The sequence below is a fragment of the Salminus brasiliensis genome, chromosome 4 (assembly GCF_030463535.1).
Source record: "Salminus brasiliensis chromosome 4, fSalBra1.hap2, whole genome shotgun sequence".
Classification (NCBI taxonomy): domain Eukaryota; kingdom Metazoa; phylum Chordata; class Actinopteri; order Characiformes; family Bryconidae; genus Salminus; species Salminus brasiliensis.
In genome coordinates this window covers 42,953,540-42,973,228 of record NC_132881.1, presented here as the reverse complement: position 1 = coordinate 42,973,228, position 19,689 = coordinate 42,953,540, and the positions used below count along the sequence as shown (strand labels likewise).

Below are 19,689 nucleotides of genomic sequence, written 5' to 3'. Positions count from 1 at the left end.
GCCAGCCATTACCTCATACCCCACTGGGCTTAAAGAGGGAAGGCTCGGAAGAAGCTCGGAAATCAATGATCTTTATCCTCCTCTTCTTCAAATGGTGTAATGGTGGTTTGTTTGTATGATCTCAGCGTTCGACTGATGAGCGGTAGCCACTGAGGCTGTGTTTCCATAGGTGGGCGAGTTCTAGTTCGGGTGTAGAAATTACTGTATAGGATTTTTTTATGCTTTATTTACATGTTATTCACTTTTTGGATTATATAAATATATATGTAATAGGAAAGGCGACAATAGATTGAAGAAGCATGTGCAACAACCTGATCTAGAAAATTGCTACAGTGTTGCTTAGTGGTTGCTAGGGTGTTGCTAGGTGATTATGGTGTTGCTAAGTGCTATGTACTATATACTAAGTGCTATATACTACATACTGCTAGATGAGTGCCACAGTGTTGCTTAGTGTTGCTAGGGTGTTGCAAGGCGATTATGGTCTTTCTTAGTGCTGTATACTATATACTAAGGGCTATATAATATATACTGCTAGATGAGTGCTAAAGTGTTGCTTAGTGGTTGCTAAGGTGTTGCTAGGCGATTATGGTGTTGCTTAGTGCTGTATACTATATACTAAGGACTATATACTATACACTGCTAGATGAGTGCTATAGTGTTGCTAGGGTGTTGCTAGGCAATTATGGTGTTGCTTAGTGCTGTGTACTATATACTAAGGGCTATATACTATATACTGCTAGATGAGTGCTATAGTGTTGCAAGAAGGTTGCTATGGTATTTTATGTGGTTGCCTGGTGATTACTATCGTATTCCAGGTGATTGCTGGGGTGTTGCTCAGTGGTTGCTGGATTAACGGTATAGTTTTGCTAGATGGCTGGTATGGCATTTCAGGTGGTTGCTAGGGTCTTGCTATGATAGCTCAACTTTATGTTTTTGTGTTATGTTTTTCTAAAAAGTAGTTGCTATGAAGTTGCTATATGGTGGCGTGGTCGCTGTAGTGTTGCTAAGTGATTGCTGGATTAATGCTATAGTTTTGCTAGATCATTGGTACAGTACTTCAGGTGGTTGCTAGAGTCATGCTAGGCAGTTGCTATGTTAGATTAAGGGGGTGTTATGTTATTCCAAGTAGTTGCTTTGGTGTTGCTAAGTGGCTGCTATGGTGTTCCCAGGTGGTTGCAGCAGTATCTCATATGGTTGCTTTGATGTTAGTAAGTGGATGCTAGACGAGTGCTATAGTGTTGCTCAGGTGGTTGCTTTAGTGTCTCAGGTGGTTGCTGGCATGTCTCAGGTGGTTGATGTGGTACACCATGTGTTGGGTTGGGTGTTTCCTAGTGTATTTGTAGCACTCACTGAAACTGTGTAACAAGTTTGCAATGAGCAACCATAATAAAATGCAGATATTTTAGCACAGTAGCTTTAGATCACCTAAACGCTCTGCTCTTCAGGAGTTCAATAAATGCATCATTAAATATTGATTGCTCAATAACAGTCATATTTAAGTATGTGTGTGTGGTGCCCATTTTTTACAGCAGTGTATCTGCAGATACCGAAATAATTCTAGTATATTGTGCATTCCCAATATAAACCACTCACGTCTTTAGCTGTGGTTTACGTTGTTTACTCTGATGTGCACTGATGTTACTTCTGCGTTATTGATCCAAGAGCCAAAATCTCTCTCTTAGCTGCAGGCTTTCAGCAATAGTGCACGTTAGCATGCTTAATTGGATTGGGTCTCGCACTTAGGGTAGCTGAGCATGATACTGATGATTCTCCATTCCCCCAACAAACTGCATAGCACTGTATAGCACCGCTGTCACTCTACCTCTACAGTGTGAGGAGGAGTCGGCTGGACTTGCAGATAAATGACGTTCTGCAAAACAGAAATGTACATATATATATATATATATATATATATATATATATATATATATATATGTGTGTGTAATTTATGTATTTATTTATAATATATAAATTATATTATAATGACAATATACATTTGTTATTATAAGAATATTATTGGATTATTCTGATGATATCCATTATCTAGGATAATTTAATTTAGTAAAAGTTATTACCAGATAAACAAAAACAGGCGGAATAATCTCATAATATTTGAATAAAAATCCCATAATGAGAAGCGTTAGATATATTCAGTGCATTTAAGATGATTTCACTCACTCAGATACCATCACCGCTTGAACCATACCGGTTCAGTTTAGGACACGCATTAGTATGTGACTCTGAGAGGGAGAAAAAGAGAGAGATAGAGAGTATCCTTGCTCCCCTGAGGGAGACCATGCTCCTTCCATGTTGTTTTAATGTGGTTTGAGCAGATCTGCAGGACGGGGGGCTGCTCGGCTGCTCAGCAGGAGCGGGCAGATTTTACTTTTACTGCTGCACCTCCTGCACAGCGGCGGTCACTGTGCTGCTGAATCCCTCTGGGAGAGTTTAACCCTCACTCTGCTGCTAACACTGGTCACACTACATACGTTTACCTTCATCTCTCCTTATTTCCTTTACTTACCTTTACTTCCGTCCTTCGTTTATTCCTCCCCACCTACCTAACCAACCTTCCTTCTACTTTCCTTCCTTTCTACCTACCTACTGGATGGCATATCTACTAGGGCCGGCAGATAGATGATTTCAGAAGACAGAAGATATTTTCACGATACACAATATTCATAAGGGTAGACGTGATCTCAGACAAAATGCACCAGTAGTGATGGATTTTTTAAAACTACCATCCAAACTTCAGTCCAGTGATTTTTATTGGAGTGTGCTGCACTTTATTCAGTTAAAACAAACTAATTACACTGATTGTAATGAAACATGCAGCCGATCAGGGTTATTTAAGCACTGATCATATCCTCGATATGCTTAAAAAAGAATAATGTGTATCACGATATGATAAAATATTGTCGTATTGCCCAGCTCTAATACCTACCTATTTACCTTCTGACCTTCTGACCTTCCTTCCTAATGTCTGTTCTTTTTTTCCTTCCTATTTATCTACCTATTTACCTACCATCCTACCGTCCTTTCTGCCTACCTACCAAACGGCCTACCATCCCACATTTCGGCCTTGCTTCCTTCTTGCATACCTTTCTACCTATCTGTTCCTACATTTCTTCGTTCCTTCCTTCCATCCTACCTACTATTATTCCTTCCTTCCTTCTTTCCTTCCTATTTCCTCCATCCTTCTTTCCCACCTACCTACTTTGCCTATCAAGCACTTACCACTTACCTTTTTCCATACCTACCTACCTTCTTTCCTACCTGCCATCCTTCTTAGCTACCTACCTACCTTAGCCTTTCTCATATAATGTGTGAATGTGTGTGCTCAATAATGTTCCCAGGTGTGTATTACATTTATACATTCACATTTATGTCATTTAGCTGACACTCTTATCCAGAGCGACTTACAAGGTTACTGGTATTACAGAGGTGGGCCAACCTAGTGTTAGGAATCTTGCCCAAGGACTCTTATTGGTGTAGCGCAGCATAGCCACCCAGACCAGGAATCGAACCCCAGTCTCCAACATGGTGTGGTAGCTCACTCGCAGGTAGTGGTGTTATCAGTTGTGTAACACCAACCACCGTGTGTGTGTTGGTATTACAGTGTGTATTGGTCAGGGTTGTGTTCTGAGAGTGTTTGCAGTAACCCCTTTCATCCTGAGAGTCATTCTGCGCAACTGAGGACCAGAAGGCCATTCTACACAGACCCTTAGGGCTTTTTTGCACACGCTCTTCAACGACCAACACTAACAACTTCATCAACCTGCACACACTTAACTCTTAGTGGTGAGACTCTCTGTGGTTGTTAGAAGGTTGAGCTGCAGTGTTAATGATCAACAACATTGTTGAACTAGTTTTAAGTAAGGAAATTTAACCTAACCTAACGCCGATCGTTCAGCGCTATTAGCATGCTGGAAAACAGTGCCCAAGCTGACTCGTTTGGGCTTAGTTTTAAACCTGGGTATTTGCTCAGTCTTTATTATTAAGACCTTGAGTACTCTTGAAGCTGAGTACTGCTTATTAAGAGCCCTTCTTAGTAAGTACACTCAGTGTGAAGTGGTAAATAGTTTATAGCTTATCCTTGGATTACTACTGCACGCCATTCCTGGCATTCACGTATTTGGGAATTGGGGCCTCTCTCACCAGGCTCCAAAGTCGGTTTTCAACCATAGCTTTTGCTACGTACAGCAATTACTGCCCAGCGAAGGGCGTCCTACGAGAAATGACACTGTCAGACATGTTAGTGGGGAAAGGGACTAGGCACAGGCTAGGAGCCATGGGAGGAAAGCGAGGGGGGGGGGGCAGTGGTCCCTCTCAGTTGGAATATTTTGCCTCCTCAGCTTTGCACATTCTGTTCTGCAAGGTAACCCACTTCAGACTGCACTCTCAAGGATGATGTAGATTTCCCAGCTGAGTAAGACATTTGCCCCTGTTGGCTGCTATTGACTGATATGAGTCTATCAGATATCACTGCATGCTACTGTTCTCTGCTTGGTTGGTTTTCCATGACGTACGGAAAACTTCCTAAACTGACTTACAGCATTCCAGCAAAAGTGCAGACCTGCTCCTCCCACTGAACTGTAGGAAAAGAACCAGTAAGAACCAGTATTTAGAGTTAGATTCACCAGAAGTACAACTTAGCAGTTTAAAGATGACATTAAAACAAGTTGTAAGAAACCTGGTTAAATGTGTTAACTGTGATTATGCTTGAATATAACACCAAAACAACCTTGTCTTTTTTCGAGTGTAGGTTTAGCATTTTTTCCCATATTTCTCACATTTTGTTATTAAAGATGGTTTAAAAGTGTCTGATCCAGCTTCCTGGCATTAAGACCGGGTTAATGATGGAAATGGTCAAAAGCCAATCCGCACCAAGAGCCCTTTGAGCTGTAAGTACGACTCGGCTCGACCCGCCATCCCTCAAAATCAGCGGAAGATAAGCATCCAGGCTTTTTTCTGTCCTGCACCGAAGTGGTGGAATGAACGTCCCTGGGTGTCCGAACAGCAGAGTCCAACGCTCACTGTCTTCAAACCCAGACTGAAGACCCTCCTCTTCAGAGAATACTTGGGTGAATAGCAGAGTGGACTCCTTATTGACTTGTGTTCAGTCTGATGAGTCTAAACTTAGAGGTATCTTTGAACTATTAGCCTTTTCAAACTAGCTGAGGTTTTTCTTGGGTAAATAGCAAAGCACTTTTGTAAGTCGCTCTGGATAAGAGCGTCTGCTGAATGCCTTAAATGTAAATGTAAATGAAAGGTACCTGACCGGTGTTTACGACCACTGAGGGTATCACGATTCAGGCTGGTTGCCTTGAGTTTATGTTTTGTTAAGACATCCTGAGCAAAGTCAATGATTGGCTAGCTCTGAGCTGGTCAGACATTAACACAAACATTACCTACAAAGGTTTCCTACAAAATAACGCTTACACGAAAAATTCCCTTAGTACGAATAACCTGCGTAGTGTGAAAAAGAACTGCTGTGGCAACTGCAGAACCCCTTCCAGAGTTTATTAGAAACTCACTGGTGAATCAATAATGTGACATTGGTTATGATTCACTTAAGATTGACCAACATATTGAACATTTCTTATGTAACACTGCTGTCTCGCAAAAACCCTGCATCTCCAAAATGGCAACTGTACAGGCGGAGGAAAAAACGTTGTTACTTTCAAGGGAAGTCAACAATAAAGTCATTTTGGAAGTATATGTGGGTTCATTCATCATGAAATTCGGACTAATGCGCAAAGTGAAAAACAGCAAAAACGAGCAAATATTTTTTACACATACAATTTATTTTTGCATAACAGCAAAAGAGAAGAATGTAGGATTAAAATAAGGTAAAATAAGTGTAAATACTTATGTAAATAAGTGAAAAAACCTGAAGAAAATTGAGATTTTGCGTCACAGCGACGATAAATACCTTGATTGTCGTTACATTTGCTAGTTTAGCCACATTAGTTGCCACAGTAACAGCATGTGAATGCACTGACAATGGAGATGCAAGCAAATCTTAGCTAACTTAGCTTGATGTGTACTCTTGGGTGATGACTGTAACTAGCTAACAGAACAGTTTGCTACTTCGGACCATGCCTTCAGCTCGTGACAATTTAGGGGAAGGCTGTAAGAAAGGGGTGGAGAACTCCTAGGAATATTGAGCTGGTTTATCTTACCAAGGTAGAAGCCATTCCCCCCTGATATGTGGAGCCAGGAGTGATGCATGGCAGGGTTAAGAGGGAGGCGACGGGGTGGTGGAGGGTTGTGCAGACTTGACATAGACACATGAACACGGTAGGGATGGAATTTATAGGACAGTAGATTAGGCAGGAGGGGCTTCAGGCATGTTCTTCCTCCCGAAATTATGGAACTGTCGGAAAAAACGATGTCCTGGAAGATGACGGAATCAAATTGAACACGTCATACGTATGAAGCTTTAATTGGATAAATGTCCAATTTTATGAAGCTCTTATGTATGATAACTTTAAGAATTCAGGCTATTAATACAGTAGGCCACCCATCACAGTGTTAGTGAAGATAAGATAAGATAAGATAGTCCTTTATTAGTCCCGCAGTGGGGAAATTCCCATTTGAAGTGTTACAATACAGTGTTACTAAATGCCCGATTAAAAAGACTGTATATGAACAAGCTCTTGCGTAATCCTGACACACTCTGAGACCAGTGCCAGGTGCAGTCAGGCTCCAGTGATCTGACATGGAGTGAACCTGGTTTGTCCAGGTCATTAGCTAACAGAGGGCTATGAGACTGGAGACCATGCTAGCAGCTCATTATCTGGACAGGGGGAAAGATTAATAGGCTAAAAGGGCCGCAGAGTGATATGTGTTGAGTTCATGCTGAGGTCTGTACGTTTTCTGTTCGGGAAATGTAGACTGATTGAGCGTTAAAGGTTTGCTACAAAAAAAGCATTTAGACAATATTTCCCCCAGGGCTGCAACTGCAGAGCACCTTCCGAAGTTTATAAGGGACTCATTGGTGAATCAGTAATGTGACGTGGGTTAGGGTTAACTTGGATTATTGTAATCAAAATAATTAACTTTTCTTGAATTATGTAACACGGCTGTCTCACAAAAAACCTTCTCCAAAATGGCAACTTTACAGGATGAGGCTGTAAAAAAAGCTTGTTCCACTTTTAGTGGAAGTGAGTGGGAGTTTGTAATTATTTATTTCTTTATTTTTTATTTTATTTTATTTGCATATGTTTATGTTGGTCCATTCATCATCTAAATCCTGACAAATCTTGCATTCATTACCACTAAATGATGATGGACGACATGGAAAGCAAGTGAAATCAGCTCAGTCATGTAGTGCAAATGTCTCATATTATGTCAAAAAGAGAAAATCATGAAAAATGATTTTTGTGTTTATATATCTTGATTTATCAAAACACCCATCTGGGACACTCATCTGGAACTGTGATAGCAGTTGCAACCTGGGATACCTTCGCAACCACCTAGCAACACCATAGCAAGCACTTAGCAACTCCCTAGAAACCACCTGGGATACCTTCGCAACCACCTAGCAACACCTTAGCAACTAACTTAGATACCTTAGCAACCACCTAGCAACACTATAGCACATATTCAGCAATACCATAGCATCCATGTAGCTTTTCAATGCCATAGTAACCAAGTAGCCTATCAACTGCCTGGAAGTGGACATCATTACCATTACATACATTACTTCCTTCAGGAAATGTCTTTTTTTAGTTTTACAAATGCTGTTATTTGAATGAAGGTAAGTGGATTGTTATATGTTCTTTTAGATTCTCATAATTTATGCAGTGTGTGTGTGTGTGTGTGTGTGTGTGTCTTTCAGGGACTTCTCGCAGAGAGATCACAGAACATTGGGAGTGGCTGGAGCACAACCTGCTGCAGACTCTGTCCATCTTCGAAAACGAGAACGACATCACTACTTTTGTCAAGGGCAAGATTCAGGTGAGGCTAAAGGGCCATTTATTAATGAGATACATAAGGCCACTTGATTACTGTCACACTGTGCAACTCTGTGCCCTGCAGATTCATACTGGATTAAAGATTACTCCTAAATTATTACTGTCACACTGTTTAAAACTATGTACCCTACAGATTCAGGCTCCACAGTTATTACTACCAGGCTATAAAATAAACTGCACACTGCAGATTCACACTGGATTAAAATTATTGATCTTGTTGGTGATCTCTTAAATTTTAGTTCCTTTCAAGTTAAAACTATAATGATGGACGTTTTATGCTCCTAGGGATCCTTTTTTCTCAGTGGAAGCTTCTTTAATAGCTCAGTTCTTCCCTCTCCGAGCTCTCATGATTAATCATGAGACTAAGATAAGTTACTCACAGCTCACTGAATTTGCTGTTTAGGGTCAGCCTGTTGCATCAGTAGTGCTGAGGAAATATCACAGGTCATAATACACACCTCACTGCCACAGTATTTCTTTAAAAATTAATGTTTTGAATGTTTAAAATATAGGCGGTTGTAAATAAGTTCACCTGCTCCTCAGAAACACACTTTTGCTTATTATAAAGCACAACTACTGCATATCTTATAATTGTACAAGTGTATATATAAGCTCCCCAGACAAAAAAAAATCACCATGCGTCAGCCCCTATCCGTCCGTTTATATTTCTGCCACAATCCTGACGAGAATTGTCTGTAGACTGGGATTTCACTGCTGGTAGACCTGTATGACCATACGCTTCCATACACCTGCAGATTCAGCTACTTCCTTTACACTATGCTCTTTGGTACGCCCAACTGCAATCACTCCATTCTGCCAATCATTAACATCTGCTTTGCAGCCCGTTGTCCACACGTCCAATTCAGGGAACATGTGTGCCCCCCCCCCCCCCCCACACACACACACACACACATGTGCAATTAAGAGTAATTTGCAATTACCTGTACATAATCTGTCCCTTCACACACCCACAGGTATTTCTAGCCTGATCATCCTCATGCGGCACCACCATATATGCACATAATGGCACATTAAATATGTTATGCTGTATTTTTTCCAATATGTGAAATTCAGTTATTCAGTTTTTCAGTGAAATTCAGTTATATTTGTGTCTAAAATGTGCAGAAGAATGGCATATTTAAGTGTGCTTTCCTGTAGAGGATTGGTTCACATATTTTCACTTAAAAAATCAACTAGATGTGTCATTAGACCAGGGGTGCCTGGCGATATGGTTATGACTATAGAATAAAAGGAAGTTTTTTGGATTGCCTAAGCGTCCTGCTGTTCATTTCTTAGTCTAAGTGAAATTGGTTTGGTAAGTGCTGTGAGAATAGCTCATGTTGTACTACATTGTGCATCGCTTTATGAGCCAAATACGGAGACAAAAGAGAGCCGAACCTGTTCCCTGCTGTTACTGAAAGACTTATCATAATACACAGATGATGGGAAACAGATGGTATTTGTATATGTATAGTCTCTCTCTCTCTCTCTTCCTCTGTTCTTCTCACAAACACTCACTCACTCACTCACTCCCTTGCAGGGTATTATTGCTGAATACAACAAAAACCATGACATCAAAGAGGACGACGACACGGATAAGTTCAAGGAGGCCATAACTAAGTTCCGGAAGCTGTTCGGCATGCCGGAGGAGGAGAAGCTGGTGAACTACTACTCCTGCAGTTACTGGAAGGGGAAAGTGCCCAGGCAGGGCTGGCTCTACCTCAGCATCAACCACCTCTGCTTCTACTCCTACCTGCTGGGCAAGGAGGGTGAGTGTGAGTCTTTGTGGAGTTGGTGCTCACAAATACAAACGAATGACTGGAACAGCCAAAGGGTATCATAACACATACGGTACATATGCATGTTGTTTAACCTGTATGTAGAGAGAATTGGTCTAATCTAGCCTAAACTTCCTGTTTGAAGGTTACTCCACCCTGAACTAAGATTGGCCAATTGAAATGTCATGTGGTTTTGGTCAAATGCCATCACGGTTAACCCATAGTTTTATTGACTACACTGAATAAAGTTTAGGTTTACCACATTAGACAGTGTCTCACATTAGAGGAATTCACCATATAGTGCTGTATTTACAGCAGTATGAATATAGGCTAACTGACCTGTGTATGCTTTGTAAAAATATAATAAACTCATAACTCAGTAACACATCAACACATCAACACCATATCAGTGCAGCAGCAGCAGTGAAGCATCTAAATACGCAGAGGTAAAGATCTTGGTGCTTCCTGATTTCCTGTTGATCTGATAAAGTAGACTTAGTATCTTACTTCCATTAAGCAGAAACTGACACATCCTTCACCAAAACCTAACGCTGGCCCTAATCCTTACCCTAACCTCAGCCCAAAACCTAATCCTGACCTTAACCCAAAACCTAATCCTAACCCTCACCCAGGACCTAATCCTTACCCTAACCTCAGACCAAAACCTAATCCTAACATTCATCCTGACCCCAATCCTAACCTTAACCTTAACCCAAAACCTAATCCTAACCCTCACCCAGGCTCTAACCCTAACCTCAACGCAAAACCTAATCCTGATCCTGACCCTCATCCTAGTCCTAACCCTAACCTCAACCCAAAACCTAATCCTAACCCTCACCCAGGCCCTAATCCTAACCTCAACCCAAAACCTAATCCTAACCCTCACCCAGGCTCTAACCCTAACCTCAACGCAAAACCTAATCCTAATCCTAGTCCTAACCCTAACCTCAACCCAAAACCTAATCCTAACTCTCATCCTGACCCTAATCCTAACCTTAACCTCACCCAAAACGTAATCCTAACCCTCACCCAGGCCCTAACCCTAACCTCAACCCAAAACCTAATCCTAACCCTCACCCTAATCCTAACCCTAAACTTAACCTCAACCTAAAACCTAACCTTAACCCTAATCCTAACCCTAACCTTAACCTTACCCCAAAACTTAATCCTAACCCTAACCCTGACTCCTTAATCTGAACCTAATCCAGTTAATCTCCAGTTTCAGACTGGTGTCAGCAGCAGCATATCTATAAAGACTAATTGAGGATGTTGAGATGGTCTGCATTAGATGATCAGTGATCTCTCAGGTGAACATCTGCTGATCTGAACTTCGACTCTCCAAATAAAGTGAGGTGAATTCAGCAGATTATAAACACAGTGTATTTAAGCAGTTCATTAAAAAGCTCTTGATGATCTACTGACTGCATTCAGATGCTCCACTGCTGCTCCATCACTGAGATGTTGTTGAGATGTTACTGAGAGTCTGATGAGTGTTTATTTCATATAAAAATCACCAATCCAAATAAAATGTCTCCTTGATTGTAATATTAATGTTATAGACTGTGTAAATCCTAGAAATCATATAGTGTCAATTGGTCTACTCTTGTCTTCTCACTCTTCTTTATTCCTTTCCGCTGTCGTAGCCAAGCTGGTGGTCCGCTGGGCAGACATCACGCAGCTGGAGAAGAATGCGACTCTCCTGTTGCCGGACATGGTGCGGGTCAGCACGCGGTGCAGCGAGCATGTCTTCTCCGTCTTTCTCAACATCAACGAGACTTTTAAGCTCATGGAGCAGCTGGCCAACATCGCCATGAGACAGCTCCTGGACAACAAGGGCTTTGAGCAGGACCGCTCCCTGCCCAAACTCAAGAAGAAGTCGCCCAAGAAAGTGTCAGCCCTCAAGAGGTTAGCGTTGCTAAGTTTGGGTGCTAGTGCTGGTAAACACAGCTAGGGCAGAGGCTTTGTAAAGAAAAGAGAAGGAAGTGAAGGAAGCGTCCGCAGCACTGCTGAAAAAAACAATGTGCAGTGGCTACATGTGGCATACTCGAGGATGTTGCTCTTCATAGAGCTCCATTCTTCTGCATGAGACCTCCCTGTTCGGAATGCATTCCCAGTAATTCACTTTAACACTGGCTGCTTGGCAGACGAAGACAGTTATTCAGGCTCTGTATCCTGAGGGTGGAACCAGTGTGTACTACAGTGCAGTTGTACATTAGATGTTTGGCTGAAATACAGACTGTTCATTTTCCAACTATGCTTTAAGCACCCCCATCAAAAAGAGGTGATTTTATGACTCTCGGTTTTCATAAAGGCATCAGTGGATGTGGGTTACAGGTGGGTTAAATCTGTACACCCTTTCCTGTAGCTAAAAGTAAAGAGTTAAGCGTGTTACCGGTCGCTTCAGTGCACCAGTGGACGGCCACCTCCACACTCTGATCGAACCACATGCTCATGAAAGTGATTTAAGCCCCAGCAAAGTGCCAAACGTGAATTACCTCTGTAAAAGAAATGGAGAGATTTACATTATAATCTCGGGAATATGGCCTCCTGCCAAGCTTCTAAAAGTAAATGTTGAAATCCCATTTTTTGCACAGCAAGCACAAAAGCAGTGCTTCTGGAATTGCTGAAGCTTTCAGGCTCAGTTGAGTGCTGATAAATAGGTTTGCTGCTTGGTTATTTAAGCAGTTGTTTTATATGCATATGTATTTTTTTTATAATGAACTTCCCACAGTGGTGTGATGGTGGCTCAGTTGACTGAGAACTGGTTTAAAAGGGGTTGGGTGTCCAAGCTGAAAGTTGCTCAACACCTAAGTTACTCCAGAGTTCCCGTATTTGGCTTATGCATATCATAGATTGTGATACAATATGGTAGAGTCTTGATTTGAATACATTGCTCCATACTGGAAATATCCAAAAGGCCTGACAATGGGTAATTAATGATGAAGAGCAGCTAATACATAATAAGACATACAGTTGCAAAAACACACAAGTGAAACCTGCATCATGTGTTACATCAAGTTACAATTATAGACAAACACAAACAATTGTAATAGGCATGTCTCTAATTGAGCATATCGAGTAAACATCACAGTGCAGGCTAGAAAAAGTAAGTTAATTCTTAGTAGATCCCTTTCAGCAGCAATCGCCTCTACCAAATGTTACCTGTGGGCTCTATCTCACCTCATTCAGAATTGGCTTTTGTACTCTTGGAGTGATCTTAACAGTATACCTACTGTACATACAGATCCTTCGCAATACTTTTGTAGGCTTTTCCAGCTTCATGCGTCACTGTAACACATTTAATAAGGTCTTCTGAAAGTTGTTTCACCATGGTTAACACCACTCAGTCTTTATTAAAGAAGTGCAGATTTATAAGTTAGCAGCTCATGTGAATCCCACACTCATTAATAGAAACACCCTTTGCTCTTGGAGAAGTCATTAAACACAGAGGTTCACTTACTTTTTCTAGCCTGCACTGTGAATGTTTACTCAGTGTGTTGGACATGAACAGTACAGCTGTTTATGTGTTATTAGTTTAGTTAGATTGCGTTTGTCTAGACTTCTATTATAATCAGTGCCGTTTATAATGCCGTTTACTCATCTCTTCTATTTCTGCCTATCCAGAGATCTGGACGCCAGAGCCAAAAGTGAGCGTTACCGGGCACTCTTCCGCCTGCCAAAAGACGAGAAGCTGGATGGTCACACAGACTGCACGCTGTGGACTCCCTTCAACAAGATGCACATCCTCGGCCAAATGTTCGTCTCCACCAACTACATCTGCTTCACCAGTAAAGAGGAAACCATCTGCAGCCTCATCATCCCCCTCAGAGAGGTCAGTTTATGTAAAGTCTGACGCAGGGTTTATTGGAGTGCGCTGACGATCTGCCTACATAGAGAAAGAGAGACCATACGGACTCCTATTAGACAAATTGTACACACACGTCATATCAGTTTCAAAATCATATTTCTTTTAGGAAAATGTCTTTCAAATAGTTAGTCAAACTATATTTATGTATTAAATCTTTAATCTTTACATTTTCTTTGATCTAAATAACAAAAAAACTAGAAAAGTGTTTCTAAAAGAAAGGTTGCACAGCTTAACTTGTGTCCCTGTTCAAGCAGTTGCTAGACCGTTGCTATGTGGTCACTAGGGTAAACCAGATGTTCCAGTATTCCAGATGTTGCTGTCATGCTGCTAAGTGGTTGCTAGGTGGTTCCTGTGGTATTGCTAAGATACTGCTATGTAGTTGCAGTGGTATCACAGGTGGTTGCTGTAGTACCCCATGTGTTTGGATTGGTATTACTAGTGTATTTGTATATTCTGCACAAAGAATGCACAACATTTGCACCCCAAATAGTCCTATGGGGATTTTATTTTTCAATGCAGAAACCGTACATCCAATCAAAACGCTGTACACAAGCCTACATCACACAACCACATGGTACATTATTATATCCATATGGAGTCAGCAGACAGATGTTAAAAACATCTAGGACTTTCTGCCAGTGTCCACAACGTGCATCCAAAATCTGATTAATCTGATTAAACATCTAGAAACAGGTTTTCATATCAACTGTTCATGTTGCTGGATGATTGCGGATGAAACAAGAGCTGTAGTCATTTTTGAGGCACGAAGTTCAGGGTGGCCTGCTAGTGTTGTGGATTCCAACAGGATCATGCAAGCATAGAACCTTGATCAGGACCAGTAATGCTTCCTTTGGGGTGCTTACTTGTACACTGCTATATCAAGGCACCAAAGAAGAACCATTGTTGGTTCCATAAAGAACCGTTTTTGTAAAAGAGATGTGAGAATGCAGAACCTTTTAAAGGTTTAAAGACGTGGATAAAGGTGGATAAAGGTTCTTCACCTTCCTTATGGGGCCGAAAGCGGTTCTTCTATTGCATTGCTTAAAGAACCCCTTGATAGCACCAGATTTTAAGAGTGTATTTGATTGCTTTTACTGACACAGGATAAAACCGGCTGTGTTGTGTTGATTAACAAGCCAAGAAGTCTCATTATTCCAAGGATATTGTACCAGCGGTTAATTATTTACACAATCGGAGTAAATAGAGCAGCTGTGTGTGGGTTATTATTTAGGTCATTATTCACATGGACTACAATATCCAAATGAAAATTGAAAATTGATTTCTACTGAAACTGGAGGTGTTCTTAATGAAACACAAATTGCTTCTAGGTCTAGGTGTAGTGTAGCTCAAAGGTAATAAATTGCTGGCAGGCTTCTAATGTGATACAGGAGCGTATGTCAACATGAGACAAGCTTGCAGGACCTTAGTGCCATAGCTGGATACCTCCTTTATCAGGTGCGTGTCAGTTTCATTACCTGCAGCATGGCACCATTTCCTGCCGGTGTCTCCTCCAGTGGAAGCAGATAATAATCTTTACAGAATATAGTGCTCGTATTGGGTCCTGCATAAAGCTGCAGTAATTACCTCACACTCTCTCTGATGTGCTGTTTGCTGGAGATGAATAGGGTGCACTGTTCATTAATGACCTCATTAACTAGCGGCTGATTCATGTGTTAAAGTGTTCGTCAGGTTTTTTTTTTGTTGTGTGTGTTTGTACAAGTGAGTGTGGACGAAACCCCTGTCTTAGATATGTTGTGACAGTATAAAAGGCTGATGTAGGGAGCTGTCAGGCTCTGTTTGTGTTCGTTAGTGTTTTGCCAGCACCCAGCTGTCTACCCCTAACTGGTCACACGCTGCCCGGACTGAATTTCTGTTAGTTTATTGAAATTTCATAGTTTTATGAAATTACATTTAAAGCATGTTTAGACCGTACAATAACACTCTTAAAAAATAAACGTGTTTAATAAAAGGGCTCTTTAAGCAGAAAGAAAAACAGCGATTCTCATTTGTCCTTGTTTGCACTAGCTATCTAACATTTACTTCACCTTGAGTTCGCCTCTTTCTCTGGTGTCTGCAGTACATTTTCAAAGCAAAACGCATTGGGTGGCTGTGGGCCTGTGATGTAGAAAGTCAAGCCGAATCTAAACAGTGTCTTGAATGCCCTGTTTTGTGACTTGGGCATGTCACCTAACACTGGCAGGGCAGGTAGGCACTCCTACTATACAAATGTATGCATACAAGCCCTGGAAAAGCATGTGACGTTTATGAACATTGGTGGGGGTTTTTTATCAGTTTGTATGTTATTGCTGTTTTACAAAAGAAATAAGCCATAAGTTAAGTTATCCAACATCTCCTTCAACATCTTCTTCAGGTGACTATCGTGGAGAAGGCGGACAGCTCCAACGTCCTTCCCAGCCCCTTGTCCATCAGCACCAAGAACCGAATGACCTTCCTGTTCGCCAACCTGAAAGACAGAGACTTCCTGGTGCAGCGAATCTCTGACTTCCTGCAGCAGACCTCCTCCAAGATCTACTTTGAGAGGGAGATCACAGGCAGCCTCAACAGCTCTGATGATGAGGTTGGACCCCATAATTATCATCTGCCTTTTCTGCGTCATCCGCATCTGTTCGCTTTGTAAAGTGCGGTCTCAGAGCTTCGATCAAGAGTCACTGCTTGCACCCCCCCCACTAAAATACACAGTGCGTACACTGACATGCCATCGTGTGAGTTGTCGGAGTTCGAGCGAGGCCTGAAAGTGGGTGCCAGATGGATAGGCCACTCCATTTCTGAAATTGTGCGGGAATACGTCATAGATGGCTTTACCATGACCCTCCTAAGGGGTTGTGAGTTCTAATCCCGGTCTATGCTGCTTTGTCATCCACGGCAGGAGTCGGAGAGGGCACAATTGGCCGTGCTCTCTTCATGTGGATAGATGGCACTCTCTCCCCTCATCACTCTTAAGCCTTGTTGGCCGGCATGCGTTTGTTAGCTGGTGTGGCAGAGCTGGGGACCCGATGCTTTCCTCTGAGTGCATCGTCTGACTGTTGATGGAGCATAGGTGGCAGTTAGAGAAGGAGATGGTGACTGGCTTGTTACTGGCTTGTTAAGTCCTTCCCCTCCTAGTGTCGGGAGAATTGGGGGGGGGGGGGGGGGGAGAAAAATAAATAAATAAATAAATAGAAGGCATTACCACCCACAGTGGACGGTAATGATAGTGACCGGTGCCGTTTGGCTAGAATTGTCCGTACAAAGAGACAAGCGACTGTGGCAGAAATCACATCCACACTGAATGCAGGCCACGATAACTAGTTCCTGTTCCATGACATATGACACGTCAGTGTGTAATGTAGCTTACTCTGTGTTAAACTCATGGTACAGCTGTGCTATTGTTACACTGACCATTTTACAATGGACCTTTTACAGTAAACATGTGTTTGTCTTTGCTGTCTCTGTAGTTCTGTAGTAATGACTTCATTTATTTATGTATACTAATGTATGCGTATGCTTGTACGTGTATGTGTGTGTGTGTGTGTGTGTCCAGGTGTACTCCCAGCAGGGCAGTCTGCTTTCCTGCAGTCCTCAGCGCAGCAGTCTCGGCTCAGAGGGCGAGAGCGAGCGCCAGTTCAACCTCAACGACAACAGCGTTCCCACGGCAACACAGGCCCTCATGACCATGTACCGTCGGCGCTCACCCGAGGAGTTCAACCCCAAACTGGTACACACACATACTCCATTACAGAAATAATAATGGGAAGGTTTATAGGTATAATAAAGCTGTAAGTTGTAAAACTAATTTGACAGGAGATTAAAACAGATTGGACAAGTCAGCACTTGGCAAATTCCCAAACCTGGAAACTAATTTCAAAATAAAAAAATGAATTAAATAATACAATCAAAATTATATAAATGCAATATAATACTATATAAAACATCTGGGACCTTAAACATTAAAACCTGTGCAGAATGATAGAATGACCTATACCTACATGTAAAGCATGTATGTGTAACATAGTAAAGCCAGCCTCTGTAAGGCTTTCAACTCTGTCCATACACACACTCACACATTCACACACTCATACATGTGCACAGAAGTTCAAGTTCAAGGACTGACCTGAGTGGGTGAGTGGAGAGAGAGAGAGTAAGAGAGAGTGAAAGGGAGTAAGTGGACCAAAGCAGCAAGTGTTCAAGTATTCTATAAAAGCTCCCATATAAATGTGCTACATGGCCTTGCTCAGCCACTGCTCCTGAACCTACAGGCAATTAATCGTAGCCATATTAACATCCAGTATTATCACATGCAGTGTTATGCTAATGAGCAGTGAGCGTAAGACCTCATAATGTTCTGTGATATGGCCGTCAAGCGTAAATGATCATTAAAATTGTTGATATATTTTCAACCAGCCATAACATTAGCACCTGCCTAAACAGATCTGATCATTTCGAGGCATGGACTTGCCCTGTGGTATCTGGCACAAAGGCATTAACAGCAGATCCTGTAAGCCCTGTAAGTTGTGAGGTGGGACCTCCATTAATTGTACCAGTGAGCCATAGGTAATCATGACCCTGTTGCCGGTTCACTGGTTGTCTTTTCTTGGAGCACATATGCTGACCACTGCATACCAAAAAAAAAAAAAAAAAACATCACCACCTGCCTGATGTTTTGCAGATGTTCTGACCCAGTCATTTAGCCATTACAGTTTTGTAAAGTGTCTCAGATTCTTACGCTTGCCAATTTTTCCTCCTTCTAACACCTTCATCGCCCTCGGGAACTGACCGTTACCTCCTGCCTAATAGATCCCATCCCTTGACAGATCCCACTGTTGATATAGATAATCAATGTATTTGAAATGTATTACCTTTCAGTGGTACTAATGTTATGGCAGAGATAGAAAACTTTCAATTTCAGATTTCTGTGTGATGTCAGTGCTGCTATGAGAGTTGAGTATACACCATCGCGAGTGGCAATCACAGGGGTCCAAGCACTATGCGCCATTATAGAGCCAGTAGTGCACAAATAATGGAGATTATGGGATTATGATTCTGGGATGATGACAGTTGAATATTTTCTCCTAGAAGTGATGCTGCACGACTACAGGGGTTTAGTTTGAGTTTTTTATATGTAATACAGTCAATAGTTCTGCCTCTCGCTGTCTTTCATACAGTTCATGTATTCTTGTTACAGTGGAGGTTGTTTAGAGGGGAATTGGAGCCACGCAGTGTTGCTTTAAAGGCCAAACAGGCTGTATTTGAGGGCTACACTCAAAATTTCTATATTTTTCTTCGCAACATACAGCCAGCACTTCAATGTTAAAACTTGTCATGTCGTTCTAATTTATCACCTTAACTTTTTTATTAGCACATTAACTTTGACAGCCTAGTTTTCTACTGTTACTAACCACTAACTTCAAAAGGAAATGATCGAGACCGAGACAAGACCAAGTGCAGAAGTATCTAAAACCAGGTCAACACAAAAATCTAAATTTGGTCTAATAGCTAACTTTAAAGGCAAGACTGCTGTGGGGTACTGCAGCTAAATGAAAGCCCCTGTTGTGTAACTCTGTGTGTGTTCATGTGTGTGCGCTAATGTGTGTTCAGGCTAAGGAGTTTCTGAAGGAGCAGGCCTGGAAGAATCACTTTGCGGAGTATGGGCAGGGAGTGTGTATGTATCGCACTGAGAAGACCAAAGAGCTGGTGCTCAAAGGCATCCCAGAGAACATGAGAGGAGAGCTGTGGTTGCTGTTCTCTGGTAAGACAAATGCACTTCCATTCATACACACACACACACACACAGCCTCACACACACCAAGGAGTGTGTTCATGCTGCTCACAGAAGATTACTAGAGCACACATGTGTACTATATGTGAGTATGTACAGAACTATTGCATTTGCATAGAATTTATTTATTGCTTGGTTTCAGGTCACGAATCAGCATAAATATTTTTTTAACAGTTTTTAACAAATTAGCAAGGCCTTTGTGACTTGAATGCAAGTGGAAAGTCCAGTTGGACAGATGTGTGTGTGTGTGTATATATATATATATATATATATATAAAACACAAG

At 41.7% G+C, this 19,689-nt stretch overlaps 1 protein-coding gene across 2 annotated transcripts in view; it reads left to right on the top strand.

Annotated features, from left to right (window-relative positions):
* tbc1d9 (TBC1 domain family, member 9 (with GRAM domain)) overlaps positions 1–19,689 on the top strand; it is a 52,583-nt gene that overhangs the window by 13,820 nt on the left and 19,074 nt on the right. For both annotated transcript variants that reach the window (XM_072678524.1, XM_072678523.1), the window contains 7 exons: positions 7,847–7,965; positions 9,523–9,751; positions 11,404–11,665; positions 13,385–13,592; positions 16,000–16,206; positions 17,170–17,343; positions 19,224–19,374. In XM_072678524.1, the coding sequence (XP_072534625.1) occupies positions 7,847–7,965; positions 9,523–9,751; positions 11,404–11,665; positions 13,385–13,592; positions 16,000–16,206; positions 17,170–17,343; positions 19,224–19,374 (1,350 nt within the window). The remainder of the gene's footprint in view (positions 1–7,846; positions 7,966–9,522; positions 9,752–11,403; positions 11,666–13,384; positions 13,593–15,999; positions 16,207–17,169; positions 17,344–19,223; positions 19,375–19,689) is intronic.